We start from the raw sequence: 17392 nt of genomic DNA on the forward strand, positions 1-17392 counted from the left end.
ACTCTCACTGCCTTAAACCACTTCCTTTATGGTTTTCCACTTCTTATTTTAGAACCTTCAACTAGCATTTTCTTTCTAACCCTGAAAATTATCGGTCTTCATTACAGATAACCAACCCATCTCAACTGACTTTCGATTATCATCGCCAATTGTGGCAACTCTGACATTTTCACAAATGTGTTCATTTCTAATTCTACTTTTCTTGGTCTTTCCCCTCATCAATATCAGCATCCTCATCTCTTTTGCGCTCAATCTACGAACATGTGCCCGATATTCAACTCCATAAAACATCCTACGAATATAATCCCTTTTCGTCTTTCATGCACTAACAATTGAAAAAACTAAAGCTAGTCGACCAAACAAGCACATAAAGAGAAACAAAGTTAAAGATGGCACAGATCATACTTACTAAACATATGCTTTCTAGGTAAAAAAAAATCGTAATTGATAGGACACTGAAAGGATCCTTCGTATACCAACAAAAAAAATAACGTTAATCAAGTAAATCAACCAAACACATTAAGAGGGAAACAAGAATAAGTAAACAAGTCAGATGCAAATAGACATTATCCAAGAAAGAACTGTATTAAAAAACATAAGAGTGATCATGAAATTCACACACACAATCCATACAAGATATAAGAACAGATGTGACAAGTTATCAAAATCAAGTACATCTACAATTGTGAATTGGTGGTGTTGCCTAAAGCATTGCTATATCTTCACAAGCGACTTCATCGTGGGGGTGGCAATTTACAGTTAATATCTATTTCAAATCATTCAAAAACCAAAGGAATTTAACTGGCAATGCATTCAAAACCTTGACATACCAATAACCATACCCCAAGCAGAACACAACACACCACAAAATCTATTACCAATACTTTCCATACTTGTTGCCTCCACATTTTCTTAGCATGTTGACATCCTCCATTTTCCATATAAAATCCGTTCTTTTGCAACGACATTGAAAAGTCCCGTCTTAGATTAACATCATTCAATACATCAACTTCATTTTCAATTGGGATATCCTTAACTCTGTCGTTCATCTCATCCGACAATTTCTTCTTCTTCAAGTACTTGCCCGATTTTGAATCAAGACTACCATTTTGAGAATCTCTCCTCAATACATCAGGAGGTCTCAATGCCCTGAGTCTGTTGGATGAAATCATCAAACGGTTAAAAATCGGACTGAATTCTTCATGGAAGCAATGAAAAGTCAGATTATCCGATTCTTTGATAGAATCCATTTTCAAAGTATTCATGAATGCATCTTTAACAAGGCGGAGGAACTGAAAGCCTTGAGGTTTACCGAAGGATTCATCGAGGATGGCGAAATAGATGAAAGAATTATCTATCAAGATGTTGTAGATCATATTTCTAATGGTGTGTGAGAACGTAGCATGGAAAGGAGGAATCTTTTCGAGACATTCCAAGGCTTGGATTTCCAGAATTCGATCTCCAGAGCTGAACTCTGCAAGGATCGTAGTTCCTTTGGAAATACAGCCGTAATGGATCAAATTCGGATCAGAAGTCATTGATTGATCGAAAGAAAAGGCGGAATCAAACTTCAAAGATCAAGAAACAACTAGAATCTGCCATTCTTCACTATTGGCATCGATCCATATTCAAAATAACGGAGAATAAGAAATCAAGACTGAAATCTTCTTCAAAAACCGATCGATTCTGATGCACAACGATTCACATAGAAAAATCTTGCGTAGTTTCGATAAGAAAGAACATTAATTGTCCGGAAAACAAGATCATTCGCACTTCTGTGAACCGAAATCGAGACGGATTAGCGAAGAAACCAGCAAAGAATCGAATATATGATTCAGAAGACGGTTAGTTTCCTTAAGAATCGATTGATTTAGATGAAATTCAATCGAAGAGATGAAATCAGGCGCTATTTTTTTAGCGAAGAGTGCATTGGCAAGCTCAGCAATTCGGTCTATCACTCCATTCTTGAGATCTGAGGGGGTTTAAGAGGGAAAAAAACGAATCGAAATCGATGAATTTCGATCCTTTTCAAGAACCTAGGGTTCCAATTGTGAGGGAATTTTTATCTTACTAGGAAAAAAAAAATTGAAGATAAAAAATAAGGAAGACATACTACTGGCACCGTAACTTTTACTTATCACACCCCATCTTTTAAACCATTTCACACACCAATTAAAGATAAAAACACACTATTCATCACAAATGTTTGGCTCAAATTATAATCTCAACATTACATAACATCATGACACTCTTTTAAACAATTTCCGGTTTACAATTTACAATTTGAAATATTTTGTTTTCCCATCTGATTCTTGAGAATTAGAATTGATGTGTATCTGTGTTTCTTGATGCTTCCAATTTCGATTCCACTTATTTTAGAGTCGAAGTTGAAATCGACAAATTTCAAAATATATATTAAAAAAAAAATTAATATAATTCTAATTACCTAAGGAACTAAAATGTCATTGACATCCCTAACCCAATCATATTTAATGGAGCAAGGCTAAATATGATTTAAAAAAAAAAAGATTTTTTTTAAGGATTGGGATCCATTGATTTATGAAGAATAACTCATGGAAGAAAAAACATGATCCCAATCATGTAAACAAATTAAGTATCATCGAGATTTGTGTTATTGGGATAAGTATAAATCTAATGGTTGATTTTTATATTTACACAATTGAGATCATGTGTTTTCTCACGAGACACTTCAACCCGATCCCTTTTTTTTTTTAATAATTTAGTACCACCTCCTTGTCTAAGTACACATGTGTCTTATGTGAAATTATTATTTTTCATAATATTTTAATCATGAAAAGTGAGTCCATGATAAGATAGTAACTAAATAATTTATTAATAATTTTGTGAAAAAAATTAATTATTACAACGACAAAGATTAGGGAGGGGGCACATGCTATATGGGTGTGGTTAGGTAAAGATTCTTCAAAATCCTATCAAATTTTATTATTTTTCAAGAGAATTTTATTAAATAAAACTACTATTTAAATTTCTATAATCATAAATAAACTATTTCAAATGCATTAATATATCTATCTAAAAGATAATTTGTAATTTAAAATTTATTTAACATAAATTTACATTAAAATATTCATCATTCTCTTATTATAGTACGAGATATGATGATCTACTATGTGCGATAATTTCAAGTTTTCAACTTGCTGTGGACCTGTTGTCCCGCTTAGATTTCTGAAATAATTGATTGGTGATTGATGATCTCCATAAACACTGGAAATTACACTTCCTGCACCAAGTACCAATACATCCTGCTTGACAGGAGCATTGATCTTCGAATCTGATCTGTCCATTTGATAAAAGTAATTTGCTTCGCAGTTAAAATTGACCTCCTCTACGTTTTGGACAATATTTGAGGAATTTCGTTAACGTGTCACTAAGAGCATACGTTAAAGTGCAATAACTACACTTTGAAAATTGGATTATGTACCAAAAATACCCTTTACAAATTTTCTTATTTTTGAAATACCCTCGTGATTCCAATTTTTAAAGTGTATTTATTGAATTTTAACATGTGCTCTTAATACACGCCTTAACAAGACCCATATTTGAGATAACCATGTTTTAAAGTTGACGAGAGATGACATATCGCTTGACATAGGTTTTCTTTTAGATTCGCAATCCATAATGGTGTCCTCTTCCTATAGATAGGAATAGGTTCTACATGACACATTTTGATTGGAGTATAAACGCATTGGGCTACGGCTTGGATGGGAGCCTATGAAAGGGTGCCACATAAACATCATTTCGATTTTATACAAATGAGAACTGTAATATTGGATCTTGAGACTTTCTTTTTGGGGACCAATGTAAATGATCGTACAATATCCCTCTCCATCTCCATTAATGGGTAACCATGGGCTTATGAATGGCCACTTTGAATATTCATGCGGCATCTATTCTAATTGTGCTGCCCAAATATCACTATCCATTAACATTTTAATATATATAATTCAACATAAATTCCAAATAATCTGAAATTTTAATATTTTTCAATTAACTGCGATTTTTCTTTTTCAATGTGTATTATCTTTTTCATTTCAAAAATTTGAAAATAAAAAACTTGATCATATGATAGTGATGGTAATGATGAAATTAGTGATTATGAAAACATTGAAATTATTATTCCATTGATATTTTAAAGAAGATTAAAATCAAGAGACAAATCATTAATTTGAAAAATTAAAATATATTCTCAAATAAATATAGAGAGTCATGTCATTATTTTTTTTAAAGATAAAATTTATATTTATCATATAAAAATATGGATTTTTCCAAAATTTTAAAACATGACTGTTTTAAAGTTGACTTGTGTTATATGTCACAACTTATAAATTTACACTTTACAACATATAATATGTTAGAGGAGCAATTTTTTTCCATTGAGTTTTTTAAAAATTTGTAAAAGTCATAAAATTCGTAAAACAAAATGTTTTTATATTATTTTCAAGCTTAAAATCTGTGAATTATTCAAAATACTTCAATAATTTAAAAGAATAATACTTTCATATTGGAAAAAACAAAAAACAAAAAATTCGCCAATTCTTCTATGATTAAACGCGAGATTGCTATCAAAGGCCCGACAAAATTTCTTCCACTTTTAAATTGGCCCCACGTGGGAAAATTCCTAGCTAGAGTTCGTTTAGACGAGTTTAAAGATCGAATCAACTCTCAAATACAATGAACTCGAGTCGACGCGGAGACTATTAAATCTGTGGCATCTATATACTTGAAAGGAAATTTTGTGGATAGAATAGAAAGAAAGAGTGAAAAGATGGCCAACAGTGAAAGCAAGAGAAAATCCTTCCCTCTCAACAAGAAGGAGATCCACCCAAGAGTGAATCCCACACGAGTGCACATAGTACTCTACACGTGTGCCATACTAGCTCTACTCTATCACCATCATCTCCATCTCAACCGTCCAATGAGTCGATCAACCTTCTCTCTCTTTCTTGCTTTGTTTCTCTCTGATTTGATTCTTGCTTTCATGTGGGTAACCTCTCAAGGCTTTAGATACCGTCCGATTCGTAGAATTGCGTATCCAGAGAACCTATCAAGAACCGTAGATGATGATGACCTTCCTCGTTTAGATGTGTTTATTTGTACTGCTGACCCTTATAAGGAACCTCCGCTGTGTACCGTGAATACCGCTCTTTCGGTATTAGCGTTTGATTACCCCACAAATAAGATATCTGCTTATGTTTCTGATGATGGTGGTTCCCAGATGACTCTCTTTGCTTTGATGGAAGCATCAAGGTTTGCCAAGGACTGGTTACCTTACTGTAAGGAGCACCGGATCACTAAGAGATCTCCTGAAGCGTTTTTTAACGGTGGAGATCGTAAACCATATGGAGATGATCGGGACAAGATTAAGGTAAATAACTCTCTCTCTCTCTCTTTGACTCTGATTTCATTGTTTTGTTATTATTGTTATTAACATGCTACGGCTGTCCAAAGATGTGGGGTTGGCATACGGCTGTCAATGAATCGGATTGGGTTCGATTTGGTACCAATCCGATAAGGATTGGATCGGGTTCAGATGGGTCAAGCCTGTTTTGATATACAAAATAGAAGTAGAGATCTCCTATTGACATCCCAATTTTTACTTATTACAGCTCAGTTTCTTAAATTATTTATCACATCACAATTAAAGATTAACACACTCTTCACACAGTGGAAAGGTTTGGGTCAAGTTGAGAGTTTTTATTGGCACCCCAACTTTTACGTATTCTCAATCATTTATTTATTTTTAATTGGTGTGCAATAAGTAAAAGTTGGGGTGCCAATAGAAGCTCTCAACTTTATCTCATCGAATAGTCTCAAATTTTGAACTGTTTCAGCTGTGTTTGGATTGAGAGAGAGAAATGGAGAGAAGAGAAGAGAAAATAAATGAGTTTCTCTCCATTTCTCTTATTTGGATTATTAAGTGAGGGAGAGAAGAGAAAAGAATGGGAGAGAAGAGAATAGAAAAAAATGTAAGTTTTCTTTCTCTTCAAAAGTGGAAAAGAATAGAGAAATGGAGAGAAATCCTTTTTAAATATTTTATAATTCTAACTCTGCACTTAGATGTCTTCTAAGATATTTTAAAATTTCAAAGTTATCCCAAATTATTTCCTTGTCAATCCAAACATGATGGAGAGAAATTAAATTTCTCTTCTCTTAATGAGTTTCTCTTCTCTCCATTTCTCTAAATCCAAACGTAACCTTAAGAGAAAAGAAGAGAAACTCAATTTCTCTCCACCATGTTTAGATTGACGAAAACTTGAGACAACTTGGAAATTTTAAAATATCTTAAAAGAGATCAAGGGAAAAAGTTAGAAGTATATAATATTTTAAAATGATTTATTTCTATTTCTGTCCTCTTGTCTCCACTTTTGGAAATAAAGAAAATTTATCTTTTTTTTTTTCTTCTCTCCTCTTCTCTCCGTTTCTCTCAATTCAAATACAACGTTAAAATCTTGTTCTTCAAAGTCTCTTCTTCAAAAAGAAAGTTGAACTCTTCTTCATCTTTCTTGCTTTTTTCCCTTTTACTAGTTTTGGATTCAAAGAAGACATGGATAGATGGTGTTAGATAAAAAGGAAAAAAGAATGATTTTTCCCATCCCTTAAGTATCTATCTAATTATTTGAGTAATGTGAGATTGAATTGACACAAGGAAAGTTTGTTTGACAACATCAACGATCTACTTTACTCAAGATAAGTTTGGGCCCACCACCATGTATTGTTGATGGTATCTTATGATGCATTTTCGGTAGAAATGTTTTTGCGTAATTGATCATCTGATTTGACACATGCATATAAGGGGCTTTTTCATAAACTACCTTTTAGGGACATTTTTGATAATGATTTATTGAGCAAAACATACACTATTTGTACGGGACTAACGTGGCAAGATGTCACGGCCGTGTTCTTTCGAAGTGAGGTCGTGCGGCGTTTGAGGTACTAATCCACAAGCAAGTCTATCAAAATTATCTCACACATACAAGATGTAGCTAGCAATATAAGAGAACGGGGGCAACACGAGACAACTTTGTTGATATAGTTGCTTAAATAACCTTCCTACACCCACGTTGACTTCAAGCTATGTGGAGTTCTGCATATCTTAAATCACTAGTTGCTTGTAACACACATATTTATTTTTATAACGTGTTACTCCGTATAATTTGCATACTATATCAATAAAATTGTCTCCAGGCTTTGCTTCTTGTTGACCTCGTTCTCTTGTGTTGTTAATTACATTTTGTGTGTGTGAGAAATTTTTACAGACTTGCTTGTGGATTAGTACCCCCAAGCGTCATACGACCTCACTTCGAAAGAATACGACCGTGATACAATGGCACAAAACCATATATCTATTTTTCGGGATACACAAGGAAAAAAATCAACTACGTTAGCCAGCCGCATACATGCTACGTATGTTTTGCCGCATCAATTTATCATTATTTTATTTTTATCTTCGAGTTAATATCGTAGAAATATTTTGAAGGGTATTTTAGTCATTGAACAAAAATAATGAGAGCATATCCTTCAAAAAGCCCTTAAACGAAACGTTGGAAGCAAGAGTCTGGACAATTTCTCACTTCATCCCATTTTCAGCTTCTACATTTGGCAATAAAGGGAAAGCCAACTCATTATCAAACTGTGATTTCGATCCCAAAAGCAAGGAAAACAATCTCCACACACTTCTCAAATGTTACCTAAATTATTCATATTATATACACAATAATTCTAGAAATCAGTTATGATACAAAAATATCGCATAACCAAGGACAAAAAGTGCCACTTTAGTTTAGTTCAAAAACACTGATTTTTTATTCTGATCATGGGAGGATTGTTCTTAGAATAATGATTTTCTAACTAGAAAGTCTTCACTCGACCAATACTCGGGCTGACGTGTTACTCGCGATACACATATGCATATCTCCATAAAATATGTGCACTTGTGTATCCCGAGGAAACATCGCCGAGTGAAGACTTTCTAGTTAGAATATCATCACTCTTGTTTTTATAACCCAAAACACGTGACATCGATTTTAGATTCGTGTTATGACCAAGAAATAAATCTATACTTGAAAATTTTAAAAATAAAAGTATAGATATCTTCTGAAGAAAATATCTATTAGGATGAATTTTTTATTTTCTAACACTTGTTTGTCCTTCCAATATTTCTATTTATATGTTGGTTCAATTTATATTTCTAGAAAATTTTCCTCTTAAATTATTTTATAGATTCTATACGAGAGAATGAAAGAAAGGATTGAAAGAGTAATGGAACAAGGACATGTTGATGATAATATGATTACAAGTGAAGAAGAGCGCCAAGTATTCTATAAATGGACGGATGGATTCAGTCGCCAAGATCATCCAACAATAATTCAGGTTTATTCCTTTTTATTTTTTATTTTTTCCATTTCACCATAATGTTTTATTTTAATTTCTGGCAATAATATCTACCTAAGGGAAGGGGATACGTTTCATAATTTAGGGTAAATTGACACCCTGTAGTTTGGCATAATTTCATTTTGACCCCTAATATTTTGATAATTACATGTACAACCCTTGTAGTTATCTAAGGGGTTGACTAACACCCCTTCCATCAAATTGCGATCAACATAACAGTAAGGCTATGTTTGATTGTACATGGAAAATAGGGTGGAAAATCAATTTCCATGGAAAATGACATTTTTCAAGTGTTTGATTGCACATGAAAATGGAAATTCATTTTTCACCCCAATCAAAAAGTCCACCAAACATGGATTTCACTTTCCCACCTATATAGGTGGGAAAGTGAAATCCACCCATATTTTCCATCTCCAATTCTTCTCCACTCATATTTTCTTCTTCCTTACCACCACCACCATCACACTAACCTCCTCCTCCTCGTCGCCGTTGTCATCGTCACCGTCACCGTTGCTGCAACACCATCTCCGGCCACCTTCTCTCTCTCTCTCTCTCTCACACCTCCGCTGCCACCACCACCACGACGTTCTCTCCTCACCTTCTTCATCATCTTCTTTCTCACTTACCTCCGCCGTCGCCGCCACCACCACCATAACTAGCACGTTTTTTCTTCTTCTTCCTCACTTACCATTGTTGCCGTCGCCATCGCCGCCACATCCTCCCCTCCCCCTCCTCTCATCTTCTTCCTCCTTTTCCTCATCTCCTTTTTTTTTTCTCATATTTTTTCCATGATTTTATCCAAGTAAAATCAAACAATGGAATTTGATTTTCCAACCCTACCTATTTTCTACCACTATTTTTCCATGGATTTCAAATTCCATGGAAAGTCACTTTCCATGCAATCAAACATACCCTAAGTTAATTGTTTTAAAATTTGTTTTTCTAATAAAAAATAACATAAAATATTAAAATAGTGAATGCGGAGGTAAGTGCAATTATAAAAATATTAGTGGGTCAAAGTGCTATAATTTAATTATTGAAGTTTTTAAATGTAATTTTCATTACCTGAAAAAGAAATAACGTGAAACGGGTTGAATTCCATGAGACCCAACTTATACATCATAGGTCCTATTTGGCGGATCCTTGCTTTCAACTTAAGTTTTTTTTTATATTATGGAATCACTTCTATAAAAATTGGGATTATGGCATCAATTCTAGTAGCTTTGGCTTCTGACATTTTTTTTTTTTGGTTCTCCCTTTTGTCGGAATCTAAAAACTTGTTGCCCACGAAACATGTTTTTGGGCAACAAGTTTTTGAATTCGAAAAGAGCTTTTTACGAATGAGAAACTAAAAGCTGCCCCTTAATCATGGTTTTAAAACTCGGTTTGGCATCTCGTCTCGTCCAAAATTTAAAAAAATACATGTGAGGTATTAAATCTCATTTGAAAATTTGACTTGTCTATCCGTCTCGTTCATACCTAATACCAAGATGACTCGGATGATATGACTCGGTCTCAGACGAGTTTTGAAATCATGCCCTTAATTGGTATGGAAACAAGATCTTAGCTTTTATAAGTAGTTTTTCATGGATTCTTACAAATATATATTTTTGTTAGGTACTCTTGGAAACTGAAAAAGATGTGGATTCTTCGGGCCAATGCATGCCCAATCTTATTTATCTTTCTCGAGAAAAAAGTAAGATTTTTCACCACAATTTCAAGGCGGGTGCTCTTAATGTATTGGTAAGTTCCCTTTAATTCAAGTGTGTTCGTATCCTCTTTCAATACCTAAAAATATATATAATTTTGAATAATCTAAAACAAAACATTTCATGTTGATCAATGAAAGATACGTGTATCGGCTATGATGACAAATGCTCCTATAGTGCTCAGCCTCGATTGCGACATGTACTCTAACGACCCTCAAGCGCCTTATCTAGCGCTATGCCATCTTCTAGACCCCGTTGAGGGACCCAAACTCGCATTCGTTCAGTTTCCTCAATGTTACAAAGGGATCAATAGAAGTGATATCTATAATAATGAAGTAAGAAGGTCATCTAATATAAATGCGACCGGGTTGGATGGCCTTGGTGTCACCAACTATGTCGGTACTGGTTCATTTATAAGCCGAAAAGCACTATATGGTGGCCCATCACAGAAAGAAGTACGTGGACTTCCAGGTTTCAACAATGGCGATGCAATCGATCAAATTTCGATTAGTTCAAGACCCACTCTTGATGTAGCTCATAGAGTTGCTGCATGTAGTTTCGAGCAAGGCACAAATTGGGGATTAACGGTAAGAAAATTTTGTACCTAGATTTTAAATATTTGGGTAATTTAGACATACCCATTTGGTAATTTGGTGAATAGTTGAGGTATGACATATTTTCTTGACCATGGTCTTCTTTGATAGACTAACAAACAATGAGCCAAATTCCCTCATCTACATTCTCAATCTCAGCAAAAATCTTGATTTTTTCCCCAAAAATTTGTTGTCTTCGTTCTCTTCAATCTTTTAGGTAAAACTTTGTTTTATTTGGAAATCCTTATTTACACTCAAAATCTCTTGATTTTTCCTCAAAGGGTGTGTATGGTTCTAGAGAAAATATTGTCTGGAAAAAATCAGTTTTCCATGAAAATGGTCATGAGAAAATGAATTTCCTAAGAAAATGTTTGCAGGTGTTTGATTACACATTTTACATTTGCACCTAGGAAAATGTCAAAAAAGGACAGAGAGTTGGCTTTTGTTTTGGATGTATAGAGAGACTTACATTAGGATTTTCCCTCCCTGACAACTAAATAATTTTCCTACAAAGTTGGGTGGGAGAATTTTTTTTTTCTGCAAAGAAGGTAAAATCTTTTTCCCAAGAACATGAATCCCCCCAAAATGTGCAATCGTACATCTGCAAATCGCATTTTCACCGGAAAACCATTTTCCATCTCATTTTCCCATGCAATCTTTCAGACCCCAAAAACCTTCATTTTCCAACTCTTTATTTATTGGAAATTTATCTAGGATAAGAACTTCATTTACTTTCTTATCTTGATTTAAAAAGCAAAGAATTGAGAAAATCAAATAATTAATCGACTCGTGCATAGAAACTGTGGCAATCTTGTCACCAAAACATAAGGTTGAAGGAGAGGGTATATCGGTTTGAATCTGTAGGGGTATATTAATATTCATCGATACTCAAAGGGATGTGTCTACATTATGTTTTTTCTTTAATTACAAATACTTGCATGGTATGAAATTATTGATGAAGTAGCATTCTTCTGTGTAGATGGGATTTAGATATGGAACATTGGTTGAGGATTTCTTCACGGGTTATCTTCTACAATGTGAAGGGTGGTGCTCGGCATTTTGTGACCCACCAACTCCAGTGTTCCTCGGTGACTTTCCAATTACTCTCAACGATTCGTTGATACAATTCAAAAGATGGTTGGTCGGATTTCTCGAGGTTGCCTTCTCCAAGTATTGTCCTCTCACTTTTGGTACCACAAGGAGATCTCTACTTATGGGCTTTTGCTATGGCTTCTACTCTTTATGGTCCTTGTGGTCTATTCCCATACTCACTTATGGCATTCTACCACAACTTGGACTTTTATACAACATCTATTTGTTTCCCAAGGTATATCTTGCCTCCCAACTCTCTTTTCTATCTCACTTCACCCCAAAAGTTTCAATCCTTTTGGGGTTTGCGAGGTTGTTTAGCTTTTCCCACCCTACCCACTTTAGCGGCTTCGGCCCAACAAAAGTCATGCCCCCAATTGGGAGACGAAGTACCCCGTGTTGTTCTGTTCCAAGGGGAGGGAGTGGATGTGGAGCTTGTTCAAAACCTTCAAAATGATTGTCTATTATGGGGAATGATCCCCATAATATTTATATGTTTCAAAACCATGGCATGACTTTAAAAAATAATTACGGGGAACGATCCCCTTAATATTGTCATGGCACTATGGCAGGGGTTGTTTTTGAGGTTTTAAGGTTTTCAACTAATCCTTGTTTTTATGTGAACATCATGCTCAATTACCTTCTCAAATTTTATTATCATTTTTCATGATCTATTATATAAATTGTTACACTATGAATAAGGATATTCTTTGGGGGTCCAACTCAAAACCAATTGGCAATGAGTGGAGAGGCCCACGAGCTTATAAGGAGATAGACAAGGCAATTTGTGTCTGATGTGGGACTAAACTCAACACTTAGACACACCAAAAATTGGGGTGTCAGGATGCAGAACAGCGCCCAGTTCCAATAGCATAGGAACACTGTCTATGTGGCATGTTTTTGTAGGAGTTCAAGACACAATGGGTTCCTAATCAAGCTGTTTTTCTATATGGCACACAGCTCAATGTGTTTGTTCTCCAATAAACACATGCCACATAGACACCCGTATGTTGCTATAAGAACAGGACACTCAAAATTGGGTTAGGAAGGGGAGGAAGAAAATGATTAGCCATACCCTAAACACCGTGTTTAATTTCATCATTTTGTGTGTGATAAAAATGTTGGTGTGAAAATATAATGAAGCTCTCATATTAATTCATGTAACTTTCATTGTTTTCATAAAGATCATAATATTTGATGCAGGTCTCTAGTCGATGGATTTATCTTTATGCATACTTGTTCCTAGCGTCCTATTCTCTAGATCTCATCGAATATCTTTTATATGGAATCACATTCCAGAAATGGTGGAGCGATCAACGAATGTGGATGATCAGAGGTGTCTCATCATACCCGTTTGCACTTGTTGAATTCTCACTTAAACTAATAGGTGTGTCTGCTCTTGATTTTAACGTTACGAGCAAAGTGATCGATAACGAGCAGCAAAAGCGGTATGATCAAGAGATGTTTGATTTTGGGGTAGAAACACCATTGTTTGTGCCGTTGTCAACAGTTGCATTAATTAACTTGGTTTCTTTCACTTGGGGGGTTATGAAGGTGATGAAATACGGAAACATGGATGAGATGTTTGTGCAGTTGTTCATAAGTGGCTTTGTGGTGGTGAACGCTTGGCCTATTTATGAAGCTATGATATTGAGAAGGGATGGAGGGAGAATGCCTACAAGAATAACTTTGTTCTCAATTCTACTAGCTTGGCTTATTTGTAATGTTGCAGCTTTTGCATTGAAATGAAGCTTTTGTTTGGTCAAAAATACCCAAATGAGTATTGGGTCCTACCTAGTATATCTCTTTTTGTCCAAATGTCAAATTGTTCGGATTACTTTGACCATGTGATGTATGGACTTCTTTTTTTTAGCTAAGAAGGCATATTGGGTTCACCTATATTTTGGAGATCACAATCCAATATTGGCCAAATTAAATTTCAAAAATCTGAAGAGCTTTAATCAGAGTATGATTCATACTTCTTCTTTTTTTATTTATCCTTTTGTGAGCTGCACGTACCAACGACTCTAGCACATGTTCAATAGTTAAATATAACCACTTTTATGTAAAGAGGCATATATAGATTCAAAGGTGTGACTTGGGGGGAGCAAACTCACTTGCAACTAACCCGTGATTGTATGATTCATACTTGGAATTTGATACTTATAAATCTCTTTGTTTAACACTTCAACTTTCAAATTAGTGACTACGGTTTGATATTTTTTTAATTTGAAATGTTAATTTTAGAACACGGGATAAATTTATATCGATATATATGTTATAAAGGAGCATGATCTATAGTTCATTTGATTAGAGCATCTTGCAATGCAATTTTGAGGTATGGTTGATTCAAGTTGAATTCTTACACTAGAAAAAGTAAAATTAATTTGAAATAAATATATGAAAATAATTTAAAAAGTCACATCGTTTAAAAAAATGGATAAATAACCAGATATCGATATCCCTTGGAATAAACTGGTAAAAAATCAAATATGGATAACAGGATATAGAGTTGGATAAGGATATGAAAATAACTTCATCTGACCCACACCCGACCCATTGCCAACTCTACCAATATCTTATATCTTATTAGATTGGTTATTGATCGATCAAGTCTCAATATGATCAAACGTGCGAAAGTATGTAAATTAGTTGTGCAACTTGATTTGGTTTGGTTTGGTTTGATTCGATTTGGGGTCAAATCGAAACCATACCATATAAGTCAACTCCAAAGGTGGAACCGAATCCAAATGTCAATGTAACCAAATCAAACTAAAACCAAACTTAGGTCGATCCAGTTTGGTTGGCTTCTTTGGATTGCCAATATCATAAAATTCTGCTTGGAAGAAAAAAAAAATTAATGAAAAAAGAAGTATGAAGAAACAAAAAAAATAATGGGTCTTGTTAGCGCGTGCCCTAAGGGCACATGTTAAAGTGCAATAAATACACTTTGAAAATTAGATTTTATACTAAAAAAATGCTCTTAACAAATTTATTTATTTTACCAAAATACCCTTGGATTCTAATTTCCAACATGTATTAATTGCACTTTAACTCATGCCCTAGTTACCTTCTTAATTTTAACATGCATGATTTAAGATTTTCCTACATTTTTAAATTAATTCGTATTATATTAAGTTCTTCAATTTTGCTCATAAATAATGTATTAGAGTTTAAAATGGATCGTCTCTTTTAAAACTTTATTACTTGTAAAAAAAAGATGACTTTTAATTTTTTGAATTTTTTTATTAACTCGTAGTTTTAGTGGAATAAATTATAATCAAATCGATATTTTGTACATAATATGTTAATTTTGTTGAAGGAATTTTTTATTTTAATAATTTGAAATATTTTTTTCCGGTCTGATTCTTGAGAGCTAGAACCGATGTGTATCTGTGTTTCTTGAATGCTTCCAGTTCCGATTCTACTTATTTTACAATCGAAGTAGAAATCGACAAATTCCAAAATAAATATTTAAAAAAAATGAAAGAAAGTAGAATAAATATGGTTCTAAGTACCTTAGGAACCAAAATGCCATTGACATCCATGACCCAAACCATATTTAATGGAGTAAGGCTAAATATGGTTTTAATATTTTTTTTTGTTTTTTTGTTTTTTTTGTTTTAAAGGATTGGGGTTCATTGACTTACGAAGAATAACTCATGGAAGAAAAGACATGACCCCAACCATGTAAACAAAAATCCAATGGTTGAGATTTATATTCAAACTAAGTATCATCGAGATTTGTGTTATTTGGATAAGTATAAACCCAATCGTTGGATTTTATATTTACATAGTTGAGATGATGTGTTTTCGCATGAGGCACATGAACCCCGGCCCTTTTTTAATAATTTAGTACCACCTCCTTCTCTAAGCACAAGTGTCTTATGTGTCTTTTTTAAAGATTCTTCAAAATCCAAGCAAATTTTATTAAATAGAACTGCTATTTTAATTTCCATAATCATAAATAAACTATTTCAAATGCATTAATATATCTATCTAAAAGATAATTTGTAATTTAAAATTTATTTCACATAAATTTACATTAAAATATTAATCATTCTCTCATTATAGTACGAGATATGATGATCTACGATGTGTGATAATTTCAAGTTTTCAACTTGCTGTGGACCTGTTGTCCCGCTTAGATTTCCGAAATAATTGATTGGTGATTGATGATCTCCATAAACATTGGAAATTTCACAGAATCATTGATCATCGATTCTGATCTGTCCATTTGATAAAAATAGGTTGCTTCATAGGTAAAATTGACCTCCTCCACGTTTTGGACAATATTTGAGGAATTTTGTTAACGTGTCGCTAAGAGCATACCTTAACGTGCAATAGCTACACTTTGAAAATTGGATAATGTATCGAAAATACTCTTTAAAAATTTTCTTTTTCTTGAAATACCCTCGTGATTCCAATTTCTAAAGTGTATTTATTGAACTTTAACGTGTGCTCTTAGTACACACCCTAACAAGATCCATATTTGAGAAAGCCATGTTTTAAAATTGATGAGAGATGACATACCCCTAGACATAGGTTTTCTTTTGATTGGAGTATAAACGCATTGGACTACGGCTTAGATAGGAGCCTACGATGTTTTAAACTCCTACTAAAGGGTGCCACATAAACATCATTTCAATTTTATACGAACAAGAAATTGTAATATTGGATCTTGAAGCTTTCTCTTTTGGGACAAATTAATGTAAATGATCCAACGGTCAAGGTAAGGTAAGAATCATTGTAGCAGAGATACCCATCTCCATCTCTATTATGGGAAACCAGGGGCTTATGAACAGCCATTTTGGATATTCATGTGGCATCCGTGCGACCCAAATATCACTATCCATATATATATATAACATAAATTCCAAACAGTCTGAAATTCTAATATTTTTCAATTAATTGGGATTTTATTTTTTTCCAAAAGTCTTGTGGAGCTACCCATTTTGGGCAGGGAAAATCACACCTCCCAAAATGGATCGTGGGATAGGTCGTGTTGGAATTGCCCTAAGGTATCTCTGCTCCCATAGAATGGGGATGGAGTCTACGTGACTCATTTTGATTAGAATTTAAGGCATTGGGCATCTAACCAAACCATTATATGTATTACACGCATTTGATACCCACGACTTATGATTGAAATGCTTTCATCCTTCAGTGAAACTCCTTTGATTTCCTCCCAAAATCAATCATCTTTGACTTGCTTATTACTTCATATTCAATCTTAATTACTTGACAATTCTTTATTCTTTAACCTTCGAATGACAGGGTTGGTCAGATGCTAGCTCTCAAGAGCTTCTGCGGGCAATGGAGAAAAGTTTGATTGTTTGGAACTGAATTTTTGAAAAAGTACAAAGATGAAAATTTTAAATAGAAAAATCAAGCGTTTTTTAATTACATTAAAAGGTTGAATAAGTTAAAGATAATTTAATCTAAATATTAACAACTTGAAGATAACGAAATTTTATGATGAACTTACCTTCAATCAAAAACTTCTATGTTGTATGTCCTATAAATCTCAAGAATAACATAAGATTTGCAGAGCAAAAGATGAGATTG

General features: G+C 33.9%; 2 protein-coding genes across 2 annotated transcripts; one reads left to right on the top strand and one right to left on the bottom strand.

Annotated features, from left to right (window-relative positions):
• Positions 1-552: 552 nt before the first annotated feature.
• LOC147407911 (phytolongin Phyl2.2-like) lies at positions 553-2097 on the bottom strand. The gene has a single exon (XM_086436690.1). The coding sequence runs from the start codon at positions 1536-1538 to the stop codon at positions 798-800; it is 741 nt and encodes a 246-aa protein (XP_086292816.1). The 5' UTR covers positions 1539-2097; the 3' UTR covers positions 553-797.
• A 2640-nt stretch (positions 2098-4737) lies between these two features.
• LOC147407912 (cellulose synthase-like protein G3) lies at positions 4738-13821 on the top strand. The gene is made up of 6 exons (XM_086436691.1): positions 4738-5407; positions 8263-8412; positions 10051-10176; positions 10283-10729; positions 11715-12062; positions 13028-13821. Exons 1-6 carry the CDS (start codon positions 4808-4810, stop codon positions 13571-13573), a joined length of 2217 nt encoding a protein of 738 aa, XP_086292817.1. The 5' UTR covers positions 4738-4807; the 3' UTR covers positions 13574-13821.
• The last annotated feature ends 3571 nt before the right edge of the window (positions 13822-17392 follow it).

Source organism: Akebia trifoliata, chromosome 3 (assembly GCF_017979445.1).
Source record: "Akebia trifoliata isolate Shusen 1 chromosome 3, ASM1797944v1, whole genome shotgun sequence".
NCBI lineage: Eukaryota > Viridiplantae > Streptophyta > Magnoliopsida > Ranunculales > Lardizabalaceae > Akebia > Akebia trifoliata.

What these genes read in the sequence shown, in the direction of transcription:
- LOC147407911 (XM_086436690.1), bottom strand. Translation starts at nt 1,538, where the DNA reads ATGACTTCTGATCCGAATTTGATCCATTACGGCTGTATTTCCAAAGGA.
- LOC147407912 (XM_086436691.1), top strand. Translation starts at nt 4,808, where the DNA reads ATGGCCAACAGTGAAAGCAAGAGAAAATCCTTCCCTCTCAACAAGAAG. An exon ending in GCACAAATTGGGGATTAACG is followed by an intron (nt 10,730 to 11,714) that starts GTAAGAAAATTT and finishes TCTTCTGTGTAG; the next exon opens with ATGGGATTTAGATATGGAAC. An exon ending in ACATCTATTTGTTTCCCAAG is followed by an intron (nt 12,063 to 13,027) that starts GTATATCTTGCC and finishes TATTTGATGCAG; the next exon opens with GTCTCTAGTCGATGGATTTA.